General features: G+C 37.3%; 1 protein-coding gene across 2 annotated transcripts in view; it reads left to right on the top strand.

The window, feature by feature from the left end:
- Positions 1-17,841, top strand: part of FAM135B (family with sequence similarity 135 member B) — a 321,857-nt gene that overhangs the window by 12,090 nt on the left and 291,926 nt on the right. For both annotated transcript variants that reach the window (XM_020967062.2, XM_020967061.2), the window contains exon 2: positions 13,426-13,521. In XM_020967062.2, coding sequence (XP_020822721.1) covers positions 13,445-13,521 — 77 coding nt within the window. In that variant the 5' untranslated portion in view covers positions 13,426-13,444. The remainder of the gene's footprint in view (positions 1-13,425; positions 13,522-17,841) is intronic.

The raw sequence follows: 17,841 nt of genomic DNA, 5'->3' as shown, positions 1-17,841 counted from the left end.
AGTGCTTTCTCTTGTTAATTATTTAGTATTTATCCTGTATGTGGTTTGGTTTGTACTTATTTGTCTGCTTGTCTCTCTCATCTGATTGTGACCTTGACAGCACGGATTATCTTTTGCCATTCTTTATGTCCCCAGTGCATAGCATAGTGCCTGTTACATAGCAGGTGCTCAATAAATGCTTATTAATTGACTAATTGAATATAAAGCTCACTTATCAGAGCCTATTATTCCAGGCTTGTCAGAGCCTGTCACCATCAGTGAATGTGGTGGAGGGGGATGAGCAAAATAGCTCAGTACAGGTTTTTTAGCCAAGGGAGATTGATGTGCCTCGGAAGAGAGAGTGGTCATCAGTGCCAAATGCTGCAAAGAGGTCTGGAGTATGAGGATGTTGAAAAGCCATTAGGTTGATTATTTAAGAATTCATTGGTAACTGTGGAGAGAAGAGTTTCAGATGAGTGCAGTTGGTGCATCCTATCCACATAATAAGAAAGTAATAAGGACCAGAAGGGATGCTATATATATAGAAAGTAGAAGGACTTCTGATGTTAGATAGAGACCTGTGATTTCACTGATGTGGGGAGCTCCCCAGTGTGGAAACACCTTCTACCAGTGCAGATGGCCATTGGCTGATAACTTCTCATCTTAAAGAATGTCCTTAGAGCCCTAAGAGGTTAAATGAGCTTCCCAAATTGATACAGCCCATATATAGCATAAGGACATATTGGATCCAGGTCATCCTTACTTCAAGGCTTGTTCTTTCTACCCTATACTACACTTAAAAACTATTTGCAGAATTAAATTGAGTTGTTAGTGGTAGAAATAAAAATAGCAGTAAAGTGCCAGACAGTACAACTTTTACTGAATTATTAGGACAATGAATTCTCCTAGGCTCATAAAGACTGGTGATGGTTCACCATAGGGTTTGAGGCTCATAAAAAAATGGCATGGTAAATTCATTCTAGTTCCTTCACTGCATCTGCTGTGAGAAATATGAGCTCTGGTTGATGCCTTTGTATGGTCTGAGACTCAGGCTTGCCTTGCCTCTCTCAATCAGCCAAAAGGGAGGAATTTAAACATCATTTAAACTTCATGGCTTCTGGACCAGGAACTACATCACTTTCGTACCCGGTGTTAAAGGTTGTCTCGGAATCCCATGGGACCTTCACAACCAGAAAGAGGGTGAGAGAAGATCTATTTGCACCTTCAGATGAGACTGCCTTTTTTTTAAGCACTGTTCATACCAGCCTTGTAAGATATGCCAGGCCTAAGAAGGAGGAATGAGAGAATTTGAATGTGAGAGTGTGCAAACATTTCTTTCAACTACTAATATGGTAAGAAGGGAACATCCTCATTCCTTGGAGCCCATATATTGCACAAGTCTTGGAATTCTTGAAGGACGCTACATATGAATGAAAAGATTTGGTATGGGACTGGATCTTATAGATGCTTAAAGTCATGGTATTTTAGATCTTAGAGATCATCTAGTCTAATTTCCTTATTTTACAGAAGAGGAAATTGAGGCCTAGAGAGAGGAAATGAATTATACAGAACATGCTCCAAATCTTAGAATTAGAATCATAGAATTTTAGGTTTGGAAGAGATGTCAATGAACATCCAATCTAACTTATAAACTAAAGAAATCCCTGTTGTAACATAAAGAAAAAAAGTTCATGCAGCTTTTACTTGAGGGGGACCTTTCCCTAACCTACCTCAGCAACTCATTTCACATTTGTACAGCTCAAATTTTTAGATTTTTTTTCTTGATATTTTGTCTAAACTTTCCTCTTTGAAAATTCTATCAATTCCTCCCTTTTCTACCCTCTTAATTCAGATTCAGTTGCTATTATTAGAAATTTGAGAAAATGGACTTGAGATATCTCAGTTCCACCGTTTTTATGTCATGTGACTTGTCACTTTGTCTCAGGCTTAGTTTTCTCATTTGAGCAACATAAAATGAAAATAATAATAATAATTATAACTGAAATTTGTATACTGCAGTAGTTTGCAATGTGCTTTACATTAGCAGCAGTTCATTTGAATCCCTAAAATACTCTTAAGAATTCAAGCATTATTATCCCTATTTAGAAAATGAGGAAACTATGGTATACTTAGAGAATCCTAGAGAATCAACTTAAAAGCACAAAAACAAAATTTGTTGGAATAATTCACAACTTCAGCAAAGTTGCACATTATAAAATATATACACATAAATCATCAGCATTTCTATATATTACCAACAAAGTCCAGAAAGAATAGATAGAGAAATTGAAAATAACTACAGATAATAAAAAATACTTGGGAAGATAATATAAAATACTTCCCAAGACAAACCTAGAAACTATATGAACACAATTATAAAACTTCACACAAATAAAGACAGATCTAAACAATTGGAGAAATATTAATTGCTCATGGATAGGCTGAGCTAATATAATTACAAATGACAATTCTGCTTAAATTAATTTACTTATTCAGTACTATATCAATCAAACTACCAAAGAATTATTTTATAGAGCTAGAAAAAAAAGTATAACAAAATTCATCTGGAAGAACAGAAGGTCAAGGAAAGCAATCAAAAAAAATATTGGGAGGGAGAGAGAAAATTCCAAACTTTTTTAAAAAAATGAATATTAAAAATAAATAAATAATAAATTTGAAAAATTAGGAAATTGAGGCTCTGAGAGGTTGCACTACACTGGCATAACCATCAAGGGGCCCAGGGTCAGTTCCATATCAATTTAAGTCACCAAAGGGACTTAATGGAGGATTGATGATGATGATGATGATGATGGTAATTTATTCTCATATGATCACTGATTGATAAGATGCTTATAGTTTAGCCAATCAATAACGAGGGATTAAGGAAGTCTGGGGATGCTCAGTTAGTTATATTTTTTGTACTTCCCTTGTGCTGAGTTAATCAGCCTTCCTTAAACTAAAGTAGCCACTGAGGAATGGAGCTGCATAGGAACTAGATTTAATTCTCATTTTTTAAACTACCTGTGTGACCTTGAACAAGTCACTTAACTGATCTGGGATTCAGTTTTCCTCATCTATGAAATAATAGAGAATTTAGGCTATATATATTATAAGTTTCCTTCTAGTTTTTTTTTTTAAGCCTTGGTCCCTTTCACTTAAAAGAATTAATTTACTACTTAATACTTGTATGAACCAAAAAAAGGAAAAAGGCGGGCCACTTCACCCATTGGGTTTCAGTTTTTGTTTATAATACAAGGGGCTTACACTCAGTCTCTAAAATATTTTCTAGTTCTAAAATCATATGTTCCCATGATGCAGACTTTTTCATCTCAAAGCTCTGGTCACTCTTGAAACTTGTTATGAATCTGCCTATTTAGTTTTCATTTGCAGCTTTGTCACCTTTTAGCAATATAAAAATACTGGAGGCTTAATAATGTCTCACCTATCTCCCAATCAACTCTAATTAGAACATTAGGTCTTAGAAAAGGGGGCAGTGATGGAAGATATGACTAGGTTAAAGAAGTTACTTTTTATTGTTCCTAGGGGAGGATCTCTTTTGTTAGCATTGCAACTAACGGAACTTAAAGGAGACACAGGACAGAATGGAGGAAGTGAGATGTTTCTTGAGTAAATACATTGTCATTCAAGTGTACTCAGAAGCAATACAGAGTAGGTATAATCATAGAGTCACAGAAATTCAGAAATGGAAGTCACCTCAAAAGTAATTCATTTGGTCCAACTTCACCTGAAGAAGGATCACCTCTAAAATGTGTTCAAAAACTTGCTGAAAGACCTCCAGTGAAAGGTCATTCCATTTTAGTGAAATATTAATTATCTTCCAAACGGGTTTACTTACCTGAAAGCTGACACAAACCTGAAAGCAACCTGGTCATGTGTGGGTTGGATTAAAGATCAGACTATGAACTGTAGGAGACGTAAGATTAAAGTCAGAAGAAAGGGCAGTTTATTGGATTGGAAGGGGCATGGATTAGAGGATAGATAACACATTAATACAATACAGCCACACACTTCCCTGTGTTGGATTTCACAGGTCATACAGAGAGATATGATGACTATTTTCATTGCACTTAGAGGGAAGTAATATTAAGTTAGATACTGATAACAAGATAACTTGAAATACAAAGTAAATGAGAAGAGCTGAAGTGCTTCATAATTGTCTACCAACATGGGATTTAATTAGCAAATTTAAAGAGAAAGCAAAATGATTACTGTCACAAGTGGGTATAAGATTAGCCACAGCACAATGGCATTTGGGAGACTAGGTTTATCTGTGAAGAATGAAACTGGTCTTAGCAAGCCTTTGGCATGTGGGGAAGTAAACTGGGAAATCTCAAGCCTTCTCTTTAGTAGGTTTTTTAAAAAATATATACATATTTTTATCAAGGCTACTAATTAATTGTCAAGGATATTCAAAAGAAAAAGGTGAACTGCAGCCAACAGTGATCTATGGCCTCAAGAATTCCCAAACCCCAAGTTCAATTTGGCTTTCTGAAGCATCATATCAGTCTGAGAAATGAGGTGACATTCCTTGTAGCAGTGGAGTGCTAGGTTACGTAGCTGGCAAATATAGAAGGACCACTAAGTCACTGGCTGGTGCCCAGTTTGAGAAGGAGTGACGCCTAGGATGTCAACTTACTCGTTCATGACAATAGCTAAGTCATTAGAATGTCATAAAAATGGTGATAAATCCATAAAGTTTAGAGAGCTAATGGGCCCATGTTCCAAGCTCAGTCCTTTGTTCCATAGTGATGAAAGTCAAACAAGGCAGCTATAGCTGCCAGAGTCTCACAATCATCAGTCCAGTGAGGAGCTCTCACTATTGGCATTATATAACCCCTTCCCCCTTTCTAGGGTGTTTGCGTAATTCCAGAGGGGGGAGGTTTGATCATAGCTCCTCCTGTTGGAAGAGGAGACAACAAAGAGAGGTGTTTTTCCTTTCTAAATCATAGCCCTTATTTTGTCAACCTTAGACTTCCATCCATTTATGATGATAATCTTTCCTAGTATCTCTGCACTTCCTAGACCTGCAATATGCCTTTCTCACAGATTGTCATGGAAGAGCTGTATCAAAGTAGTCTCAGTAAATCTTGGGCATGGTGTTCCATGGTCCACTGATCCATTGGTAATCAGTTTTCTAACATAAAGTCAGGCCATGTCCAAAGACATTTGGACCTTATTCCTGTTAACTGGAAGCCCAACTATTCCTAGTATTCTCAGAATAAACCAGCTGTTCCCCATTGGGCTTATTTTGTGTGAGTATATGTGTGTGTGTGTGTGTGTGTTGTGTGTGTGTGTGTGTATACATATATACACATATACATATATACATATATATCTATATCACTTGATATGATCTTGTTATTATCACATATTCCACAGTGCTTTCTTCAGGACCTATGAGACTCATTGTCTTAAGATCTATAATCCCAGCACTGTCATCCAGCATATTAGCTATGCTTCCCAGCTTCTCATTACTTGAAAATTTGATGAGCACACTGCCCACTGCCTTATGTTTTCTTCTTTGTCATGGATAAAAATGTCAAACAGTGTGAGATGAAGGAAAGATCCCTTAGGGATTCTACTAGAGACCTCTATTCAATTTGTGCTTGCTCCAGATCCTTTATTTTCTGCTCAAGATATGGAAACCAAAACCATATGGGACACAGAGATTGGGGCAGCCATGGTAACCACTGGAAGAATGGAAGAAAACTCTTGTAGGTGTTTTGTGTTTAGTGCTGGCATGTTGACCTGCTTGGAAAACAGTGGCAGGAACAACTGTGTATCTTTGTCTCTTCCTCTTCAGACCTCTACTCTCCTGTGTCTCTACAACAGAGATCAGGTCAACAAAAGTATAGATCTGTGATATCATGGAAATCAGATACAACTAACTCTGAATATCTAAGTGAATGAGCTAGGGCATCACCCTATCAGTCTGGGAATGTGTTTAAAATGCCCAGATGAAGCATTTTTGATTCAGACCTGAGTTGTCCCTCTTAGGTCTCTTCCGCTGCTGGATCTAGCATGCTATGGATCTGGCCTAGAGCTTGGGATGCAGGAGATGCAGTTTTACCTCTAGAGCTAAAAAGGTTCGGGGAAGCACATCATAGAAAGTCTGGTTAAGGAGAAGGAAATTCTGCATGAACTGACTAAACCAGAAGTGGAGAGAATCATATTATAAAGAAGGCAACAAGACTTATCTTTCCATTTCTGGAGTCTTTTTAGGAGCACTATTGCTTCTCGTAAGAGTTTCAAAGCATCTCACCTTCTAAGTAGCAATCTACTGTTCACCAATGATGAGATCACGTCTTGGAGACTTGTAGTGATTTGTAAATGTTCCCACAGCTAACGTGTGGCAGAGTCTGGGTTAGGCCCAGATCTCCTGACTCAATAGGCTCTTATTTGTGCCTTTCATGACAAATAGGATTCAAGTTACAATGAGCCCTTTGAAGGTTGGGGATGGGGGGAGAAAGGGAAAAAGCAAACAAATGTGTAAGTTACATTTACACTTTACTAATTGCAAGTTCCATAATTTGTAAATATCAGTAAAAAGAGGAAATATAGTTAGCATGGTTGACATTGGACTTATTCATGAGGATTTAGGAAAAGTAGAAAGATCAGTGGGCCTGGGCTTGGAAATTTGTTATTCAGAGGATCATAGGAGAATAGATTTAGAGTTGAGAGGGACATTAGAAGCCATCTAGTCTGATTTTACCTGCTCATTTTACAGATGAGGAAACTAGAGAAAGGTTAAGAGGTTTTGCCCAAGATCACACTGATAGAAACTGTCAGAGGCAGAAGACTTTGAATCTGATATTCTCTATACCTTACCCCTGCCTCTATTCTCTGGAAGATTCTTGGTAGTTGTTCTTAATTCTCAGGCATATAAAACAATATATAAAGAGATGTACAGCCTTATAATATCCATGGCTATTAGGGATTGTGGGGCATTGACGGAGGAAAAATAACCTTACCCCTTGCAGTTTTAGTCTTTACACCTTACTCTCCCTCCTCACCCAGGTGAGTCATCTTGACCCTTATCTTGCCACTGGATTTTGATGACTCTGGAGGAGAGTGAGACTGATGACTTTGCCCAGCTCTGCCCCATTCATATCCAATTCACATGCAAGTCAAGACATCACCCTTCTGGTGTCATTGGTCCTCTTCAAGAATGAAGGACAAACAACAAAGGTTCTGCATGAAGTCTCTACACAGAGAGAAGGATTTCCAGAGCAGGTGTTGTGAGTTAAAACTTGTCACACACATTTCTTTAATGTGTGCCTCATTACAATTATGGGGTTCTAAGTTTGAGCTTAACTCTTCCCATGGAGGAGTATTTGTGGGGAATGAACCAAGTTCATGCGAGAATGTTTTGTATAAACTGTCTTTACCGTGCTATCTGAGAGTAGTAGTCACTGCCTTCTGGAGACATGACCTGCCAATTTGAGCAGAAATTAGATAATGCTGCTGTCTTCTTCCTTCCTCCCGCCTCCTCCTCCTCCCCTGGTAAAGAAGCTACTTGACTCCACCTTAAAACCCAAATCACTCTGGTTCTCACTGAATGGTCAATAATAGCCCTCACCAAGCCTCTGTGGCTAATTCTTTAGGTTTTGATAGCATTGAATGAGTGTAAATAGCAATTGTTTTCTGTACTGGCCAGAAACTCTGAGGGTCTTCCCCTCCCATATTGATATCTTTGTAATGGCAAATTGAACCATTTTTTTTGGTCTCAACTCTTACCCAGCCCTCAGTCATTAAACAGGCATGGCTTCAGACAGAGACCTGGGAAAGACCTTAATTTATGAGGGCTGGAGAGGATTCTGGGAAGATGGCAGAATAGGTCAGAAAATTTCAATCTCTCAAGATTTTCCTCCACAAAAGAAATAAAATAGTGCCTCCAGGTGAACATAGAGAGGTGAAAATAATTAAGAGTAGGGGCAAAACAGGGGTCTTCTCAGGACAATCTGAGAAGAATCCCAGGATAAGATTTCCTCCCAGTAAAGTAAACACCTCCAGGCTAGGGACCACTTAAACAACAAGAGGTAAGCCCTGGAGTTAGCTGGTTTGGGACAGGACTCTGCCTTGGCCCAGCCACTGGAACTTTTACCCCCTGGACAGTAAGGGGAGTTGAACATCAGACATTGATCTAAGGAGCCTCTGCTGACAAGGAATGCCAAACCCAGCTGTGCTGTGGAGAGCCAAGGGGCGAGAAGGAACCAGCACATGCCTGGTGAGTGTAGAAGCAGTGGGTGGGATGCTATTGTCTCTGGGCACTTACAGGAGGCTAGAGGTCTTGGTTTGAGTTCAAGGACAGAGGGGAGAACTGAAGAGGATCAGAGGCCAGAGGCACCATACCCCAGGTCTAGAGGTGATTATAAAAACTAAACTATTACCAAAAGATGTACAGACAAAGGAGAAAGAATCCAACCATAGAGAGCTATTATGGGAATAGAGAAGAATGGGGTTAATCTTCAGAGGAGGATACTGAAGCAAAGAACCCCTCTTCTAGCACAAAGAGTGATGTCAAATGATCACCTGCCCAGAAAGAATTCACTGAAGAACTTAAAAAGAGACTTTAAACATAAAATGAGAGAGATTGAGGGAAAACTCAAAAGAAAAATAAAAGTAATCCAGGAAAGACAAGAACAGTATGAAATGAAAGTCAACCAATTGGAAAAGGAGATGCAGAATCTTAAGGAAGAAGATGACTCCTTGAAAATCAGAATGGGGCAAGGTGAAGTCAGTGAAGTTACAAGAGATGAAGAAATTTTAAAAAAAGAATGAAAAAAATAGAAGACAATGTGAAATATCTCATAAGAAAAAAAAACAGCTGAACTGGAGAATAGATCAAGAAGAGAAAACATATGAATAATTGGACTACCTGAAAGCTATGATCAAAAAAAGAATCTTGATACAATAATACAAGAAATTATTAAAGAAAATTGTTCTGAAGCATTAGAACAAGAGGGAAAAGTAGAAATAAAAAATAATCCACTGAACACCACCTGAAAGAGATCCTATGGGGAAAACTCACAAGAATATTTTGGTCAAATTTGGAAACCCCCAGCTCAAGGATAAAATATTACAAGCAACAAGAAAAAAATTACATATGGCAGTACCACAATTAGAATCACAGAAGACATAGCAGTGGTGACACTAAAAGAGCATAGGTCTTGGAACACTATATATTGAAGAGCAAAAGAATTGGCCTTCTGGACGAAAATATCATCCAGCAAAGCTAAGCATAATTCTGAAGGGAAAAAATTTGACATTTAATGAATTGTCAGACTTTCAGGACTTTGTTAAAAAAAGAAAAAACAAAATAAAACAAACAAAAAACAAACCCTGAACTCTATAGAAGATTTGACATACAAGAGCCAAGAGAAATATAAGGTACATACCAATGATTACTTACAAGAGACTCAATAAGGATAGAATGTTTACCTTTTATATGTATAAAATGTAAAACCTATGTCTATGATTGTTATTAGTAATTAGGTAGCTTATAAGGAAGATTTGGGTAGACCTGAGTATGATATGACTTCAAATAGTAAAATCATTCAAGAACAGCTAAGAGTAATTATCTTATGCAAATGAGATGCAAGAAGAAAAATCAATGCAGAGGAATTAGATGGAGGAGGACAGCTGTTAGTTTTGGAAACCTACTTTCATGGGGAATGGGTTCAAGAGAGAAAAAAATACATATACATCTAGAAAAGTATAAAAGTCTTCTAAAGTTGGAAAAGAATAAAACTAAAGGGATGGGGAGGGGTGAGAAGATAAAGGAAGGATCTGTAGAAGGGAGGGTGAAGGAATAGATCAAAAGTGGGATATAGAAGGTTGTTTAGATTTCGAGCAACGGGAGGATCAGGATGGGATTGCTTGAGTGGGCGTAGGTTAAATAATAGGAGGGCAAGGTAGCAGATAGAAGTAAAGTATGGGAGTTAGGAGAAATAGGAAATAAGAGATAAGCACAAACAAAAAACAAAAATTAGGAGTAGAATCTCTTAGGGAAAGTATGTTTATACATGTGTGCATGTATATATGTGTATATATGTATAAGTGTATATACATATCAATATCTGTATATAAATATATCCATGCTTAATTGTAGCCTTGGGGTAAAGGGTAGAGGAAAGAAGGGGGGTAAAGAACAAAGTAAAAAGTGTACAGCAGACAGCGAAAGAAACCATACAAGGAAGCAAAGGCAAGATGGACAGCTTTCAACATAATGTGCAGTATTTAATATATAGGCTTTCTTGAAATGACAAGTTTTTGTTATATATTCTGAATTCTCTCCTATGTTCTGCTGTGCACATAACATGTTTTTTTCTTTTCTTATTTTATATTTAAGTTTATGTTTCTTTTTCTTTTCTTATTATGTATTTAAGTTTTAATATTTGTCTAAATTTTTTTTTAAATGTAAAAAATAAAAATAAGAAAAAAGAAAGGCCAAGGTTACCCACTGTGTCCTGGGCCGTGGCCAATCCTCTTGACCTTTGTCTTGCCACTGGACTTCATTGACTTTGGAGGAAAGAGTGAGGCTGATGACTTTATGCAGTTTTACCCCACTCATATCCAATTCATGCTCAAGTCAAGACATCACCTTCCAGATGTCATTCATTGGTCCTCTTGAAGAACAAGAACCATCACCATCACCAACCCTCCAAACCCCCACCCCCACCAACATATTCACTTTTCAAAGTTTACAGTGGCCTCCTTGCTGTTTCTCAAACAAGACACTCCATCTTCTGACTCCAGCCATTTTCACTAGTTACCTCCCATTCCCCATCTCAGCTTCTTGCCTTTCCTGACTTCTTTGAAGATCCAGCTAAAATCCCGCCTTCTACAGGGAGCCTTTCCCAATCCCTTTTGAAGCATTGCCACATAAAAAGCTCTTAAGAAAAGACTGCTGAATGAATTTCACATTAGATAGCCTCCATCTATCTCATAGTTCTCTTTCCCTCTCTTAGCCTGATGAATTTCTGTTCTTTTTTAAGCTCAACTCAAATGTACCCTCCTTCTCCATGAAGTCATCCCTAATCTCCCTGTTTAGTAATGCTTTTTTCTATTGTACTTTGTCACCTCTCCAATTATGTATCTAATTGTATATATTATGGTTATCTGTGGAGGTATGTAATTCTGCACATCTATGATCTCTATAAAGTCAACAACTGTGTCTTATCTAAAGTTTTTCTCCAGCAGGTCCTAAAGAAAGGTTGTCAATTGAATTAAATTATCTTAATCTCAACATAGCTGACTGGCTTACAGGAGGACTGCAATTTGCCTAGAGATTCTGGCTTGAATGGATTCAATATTTTACTAGATGTGTTATAAAATGATGTTCTTCTGGCAATACTCTATGGCTGCAAATCATGGAACATCACTATCTCCCAAGAATCAAAATTACAGGTGACTCAAAGGGCAATATAATAGCCATAAATAGGCTGCAGCTTATTACCAAAGATGATTTCTAACCAAGAAATGGCCTAAATGTACCATCTAGGAAATGTTTGCACTCACAAGGAAGTAGGCCAGGTAAGTAGTAAGATGGAGGGAAAACAGATAGGTGGCCTTAGTGATGTATCATTATCTACCATTGAGTACTAAAAAAGTATTGAAAGGCTTTGAACACATTAAGGAGACCCTCAATGATATCTTTATGGTTGAACATGGCCAAGAATTTAGAAAGTATGGGTAGGCTGTGATTTGCACCAGTAGAAGTGGCATCCTGATTGATGAGATCTTTGATCTATTCAAGCTAGAGACAAACCAAAGGGGCAGTGATTCACAAGCTAAAAATGAATCAGAGTTGCTCACTGTATTTGGAAGGGGGAAGGGCGATAAACTGGGGTTCAAATGAGGATTCCAAAATTAGAACAGTTTGGTCAAGACCAAGTTATTTTTGTGTTTCTGAGTATATATTTAGATATACCTATGTGCGTGTATACATATACAATGTACACATAGGTATGCAATATCCCCATTAGTATATGTATGTACATATATACATACATAAGTATACATACAAACATATACGTACATTTATACATGAGGTGTCCAAAAAAATCTTAGCTCAGTTTAAGCTTTACTAAGTTAAAGATATTAATTTACTCTTATGTCTATATATAATCTTTTAATTTAAGGACATATATGTGTATGTATGTGTATCACTGTGTGTATGCTTTTTTGAGACTCCTAAAATATCACACTCTTTTAGCCATGAATATTAACAGTCTCTGTAAAATAACATTTAAACTTATAGATGCCCACAAAATCCTCATAGAATGACAGTTAATGGGTAATTTTTTTTTTTAGAATTCCAAAGAATTAAAGAATGGTAATAGTTTGTCTAGTCTCTGCAAGACAGGGAAATTGAAATTTGTGTAACATTTATTTTGTGTGTGTGTGTGTGTATGTGTGTACGTACATATTGTTTCCCTTGTTTAGATTATAAGCCCTTAAAGGGCAGGGGCTGTTTTACTTTTGTCTTTGAATCCCCAGCATGGTGCCTGCTCACAGTAGGTGATTGATAAAAGCTTGTTCATTAACTGAATATTTTTTTTTATCTATTAATATAGTGGAATATAGTTGCAATGTAAGAAATTATGAATGTGAATTCAGAGAAATATATGGAAAGACTTGTATGAATTGGTGTAGAGAGAAGGAACCAGAACAGTAGATAAAATAATTATAATGCTATAAATGAAAACAACATTAAAAGGCAGCCAAGCTGTAATTGTAATGGCTATTGTTAATTCTGGAAAATCATAATGAAACATGCCTCCTTACTGTAAGTGGAGTGGCAGGGACTATGTGTATGGAGTGTTGCACATATTATTGGATGCTACTGCTTTGTCTTGGTTTTGTTTGACTGTTTTTCTTTGTTAACAAGTGAGAATTTAGTTGGAAGAGTGGGGGAAAATGCCCTTGGTTTAAAAGCAGAAGTCACAAATAAAACTTTTAGAAAAATTAGTATGCATATAAAACAACGATTATGAACACAAAACATAACACAAAGAACCAAAACTGGCAGTACGGAGACTGATGGAGTTTCTAGCTTTGGCCCTCCAAAACAACACTTTGTGATCAATGGAAAAACACTTTGGGGGCCTCAGTTTCCTAAGTTGTAAAATGAAGTTACAAATCCTCGCCCTATTCTGTCCTCCTCATTGGAGCTGCTTGTGTGTCAAGTGAGATGGGAGGTGTGTAAACGTTTAATGAATTACAAAGTATTATATCCATATAAAGAATAACCATTGTTAAAATATGTGCTTATATTAGATTCTATTAAGTGGATCCACCACAGAAGTGTGTTTTATATGTTATTTAAGCACAACTTTCTTTAGCACCATCATTTGTTCTTTCTCCTTGGCTGAGGTGATTCAAAGAACTTAACATTTTCACCATTTCCCCTCCCCCCATCAGGTGATGACCCGAAAAGATCATGTCTGAAGTACAGGGAACGGTTGAGTTTTCTGTAGAGCTACACAAATTCCACAATGTGGATCTCTTCCAGCGAGGGTAAGTGTGGATATTTTGTGTTTTGTGTGGTGTATGTGTGATTGTGTGCGTGTACATGTGCACATGTGTAAATAGAAAAATGAGCACGCATGGATATCTATGCTTGTCTGTGTATCTGAAGGGGCTAGGGAGGGGGGAGGGGGACAAAGAGGAAGTGGATAGAAAAGGAACCCAGGAGATTATGGTAGGTTTGAGTATGAGGAAAAAAAATGGACCATTGTGTTTCTCCTGGCCAATGTCTTTGATATTAGCTAGTTCACGTTATAGGAGAGAATTCTAATGTGTATTTTAGTTTTCTGTTAAGATGCCTTCTCATGGCCTGAAAATGAGAGTTATATCCATAGCCACAGATCTAAAGCTCGAAAGTATCTCAGAGTTCACCTAGTCCACCCTTCATTATTTTACAGATGAAAGAACTGAGACCCAGGGAGGTTAAATGATTTGCTCAGTATAATAAATTGTTAGAGGCATGATTTGAAACTGGTTTTTCTGATTTCAGAGCTATTGACTCATTCTACCCCCAAAGCTTCTCAAGTCTTCTTCTAGCAGCACCGTTGTATAGTGGACATAGCACTGGACATGGAGTTAGGAGACAAGTTCAAATCCCACTTTGGACACTTACTAACCATATGATCCTTGGCAAATCACTTAATCATCTCTCAGGACCTCTAATTTTCTCAGTCTGTAAAATGGGCATAATAAAGCTTGCACTTATTACCCTATAGTGCTATTGTGTGGCAGGTACTATACAAACCTTAAAGTTGCTATGGAAATGTGAGTTGTTGAGTCTCAAAAGACTGAAGATAAAATATGTTACCCACCTCTTGCCAGAGGTGATCAACTAAAATGCAGAGACATATTATTTTGGGGCATTACCAATGTGGAAATTTGTTTTACTTCACTATGCATTTTTAAGATGAGGCTTTTCTTTTTCTATTGTTTTGGATAAATTGTGGGGGCCAATGGAGGATAGACTATAAATCTATGTAAAAATAAATTAATTAATTTGTTCAAAAACATAAAATATCATCTTTTTTTTGTGTGTGTGAGGCAATTGGGGTTAAGTGACTTGCCCAGGGTCACACAGCTAATAAGTGTCAAGTGTCTGAGGGCAGATTTGACCTCAGGTCCTCCTGATTCCAGGGCTGGTGCTCTATCCACTGTGCCACCTAGTTTACCCAAGATAAAACATCTTGATAACATAGTGGTGAAAAAAGAGGAGGAAGAAGGAAGAAGAGGGAAGAAAAATAAAGGAGAAAAGGGAAGAAGGAAGAAAAAAATGAAGGAAAGGGAAGAAAGAATTTTAAAAATGGGGGAAGAGGAGGAGAAGAAGAAAAAGAAGGTGGTATTAATATTCTAGAAAATTCTAAGATCTAGCAAATCTTACTAAATTGGAAAACTGGACATTAATTTCCTGTAAATGAATGGCTGTCCATTAGGCTATTGAGTTTTATCATTCTTAGCAGCTACAGATGGATGGATATTTTTGGCACAGTTACTCAAGAAGACTGTATGTTCAAACATGGAGGAGTTAAGATCCTTACTGGTGGGTGAATACTACATTAATGAAATCACAGATCCTTGAAGTCTTCAAATAAACAAAGTCTCATGAGACAGTTTATTGGAATTGTTGATCCTATTAGAACAGCTCAGATTCTAGAAGATGACTTACAAAAAGCAGTCAGGTAAATGTTGCCACAAATTGTATCTTATTCTCAACAGGAGATTGAATTTGGGACTACAGGTCGCAGGTAGGTAAAGATAAAGGAGTCAGTATGACATGAAAAGGGAACTGGGCCTGGATTCAGAATCCTTGAATTCAAGTATCAGCCCCAGAGCTTACCTGCTATGTGACAATGGACAAGTCACTTAAGTTTTGTTGAGTTTTAGTTTCTAATTTCTCAAATGAGGATAATAACATCCTACCTACAGAGTAGCCTTGAAGAATGTACTTTGTAATGTTTAAAATACTATATGATTCTGTGCTATGTTAGCCTGGTGACAGAATAGCCAGACCTTCTTGTATTTGAATTTGAAAGTGATTCACATGAGGCACCTCCAAAGTTAAAGATTTTTTTTGTATATAAATGGTTACTTGAAAGTAAGCTGCACAGTAGACCATGCCTACTAGCCCTAAATTGGCAGCTGCATTACAACTAGCCCCAATCCTTAGCTTCCTATACAGTGAGATGTGCTGTGAATTCTGCTAATGAAAGGTTCATTGTTGCAAGCAAAACATTAACCAACAGTAGAGTTGTTCACAGCCCTCCTCTAGAGAAAAGTTTTTTTGTTTAATAACTCAGATGTAAAAAAAAAAAAAAAAGATGGAAAAATACTGGCAGTGCCCTTGTGCTATGTCTCCTGGAAAAGTCTTGTACAAAGCACCACATGGGGAAGCAAGAGAAGACAGGAGAAATGAAGACATGAAGGCTTGACATCTTTATTCAGTAATGGGGCTATTGGAGGAGAGAGAATCAAATTCCTAGGAATCAGAATATTTAAACAAATAAGCAAAACTTTAAGCATTAATGTATGACTGACATAGTCAGATAGAGTTAGCAAACAATATCTCAACATTTCTCTCTACGAATTTTCAGTTCCCTTTTTCTACAGTCCTGCAAGTTGATATATGGCTGTAGGAATGGAAGAAATATTCCTGTGAAAGCCTGACCAAACATATGTATGTGGGGGGAGTAGGAGAGGGGTGGCAGGTGGGGGGGTGTCTGTTTACTTACACCTTAAATAATAGCTCACATTTACCTGGTATTTTACAATAAATTTAAATTACAATACAAATATTACAAAAAATAATACAGTGAAAATGTTTTCTTATGATATAGCTAACATATTATTATCACCATTCGACAGATAAGGAAACTAAGTCTCAGAAAGATTAAATGACAATCCCATGGGTCACCAAGCTAGTAAGCATAATCTGTGATTTAGCTGAGATCTTTCCATTGTCAATCTAGTATTGTTTCTACTCTTCCCTTAGCTTAAAAGGGTCCAAAGCCACCTATTTATTGACCATGGTGCTCTATACCTCTGGACTGAGGTTCTGAAATGTGTGATGAATTTTAAGAAGGAGGTTAAATTTTGAAGCTAGGGAATATTTCTTTGAATTCCCATATCAGCAGCTGATTCAGATACCAATCAGTAAGTCTTTACTGACATTGGCCATGTGCCCAGAATCATGCTGTGTACAATGGGGGGGGAGGTGTGGGGGAGTTGAGGAATAGAATTCAGGAACGGTTAAAGGCATTGCCAGCCCTCAAGAATATTACAATGTAGTTAGAAACTGACAACTAATCATTAAGTTCATGATCAAGTATTTATTGAACACCTACTATGTGTCAGACACTGTTCTAGGTACATGGAATATAAATGTAAAGAATTCAATGATCTGTACTCATAATGAGCTTATTTTCTACCACATTAAACTATTAGACAACAATTCAAATTCCTATGAGTGACTTTGGCAAGTTGAAAAGATAGTTAAGATGGTCAGACCTCAAAACCATGGTGTTTGTAGATGATGTTAAGGAATTGGTGATGTTTATTCAGGAGAGTGAAAGGATGAGGGGGAATTATTGGTGTGTTGAAGTACCTGAAAGATTGCCATGGGAAATGTCTTTAGACATTTGTTTCCTTATAATAGACATAAGTTTCCTTACATGCCAAATGGTGATAATAATTTGCTAGCTATATCATAAAAAAGACTAATATCTTTAGAAAGTGGGACTAAGAGATAAGAGAATAAGTCCATAACCTGACATTTAAAGCCCTTCACAGTCCAGCTGCAGCCTAACTTTCCAGGCTTGTTGTGCATTGATCCCCTTCACACACTTTGTGTTCTGGTCAGTCTGGCTGCCCAAACTCAATACTCTATCTCCCACTTCCCAGCTTTTGTACAGGCTGACCCCATCCCTGGAAGGCTTTCCTTTTTCACTTCCTTCAAGGTTCAGATCATGTAATATCTCTTATGGGATGCCTCTACTGACCTCCTCATAAGAACTTGGACTCTTCCTTCAAGGAGGGACCTATTACTTAATGTGTTCCCTAGAACACAGGCTTCTTAAGGGCAGGGATTACTTTTTTATTTTGTTTTTCGATCCTCCATGCCTAAAATAGTACCTTGTACATTGTGGTCAATTACCAAATGACTGATAAAATTGACAGATTCTTACTGAATACATGTAAGGCTGTTCTGACTGAAGATATACAAATATTCTTAACAATTGAACCTATCTGAAAATGGGATGAATTCTACTGCATGAGGTAGTGAATTTCCTGTCACTATGGCTTTTCAAAGACAGACTG

Source organism: Phascolarctos cinereus, unplaced genomic scaffold (assembly GCF_003287225.1).
Source record: "Phascolarctos cinereus isolate Bilbo 61053 unplaced genomic scaffold, phaCin_HiC Scaffold_4;HRSCAF=312, whole genome shotgun sequence".
Lineage (NCBI taxonomy): Eukaryota > Metazoa > Chordata > Mammalia > Diprotodontia > Phascolarctidae > Phascolarctos > Phascolarctos cinereus.
Note: the sequence above shows the minus strand (reverse complement) of the source record. Positions and strands in the feature narration are given on the sequence as shown.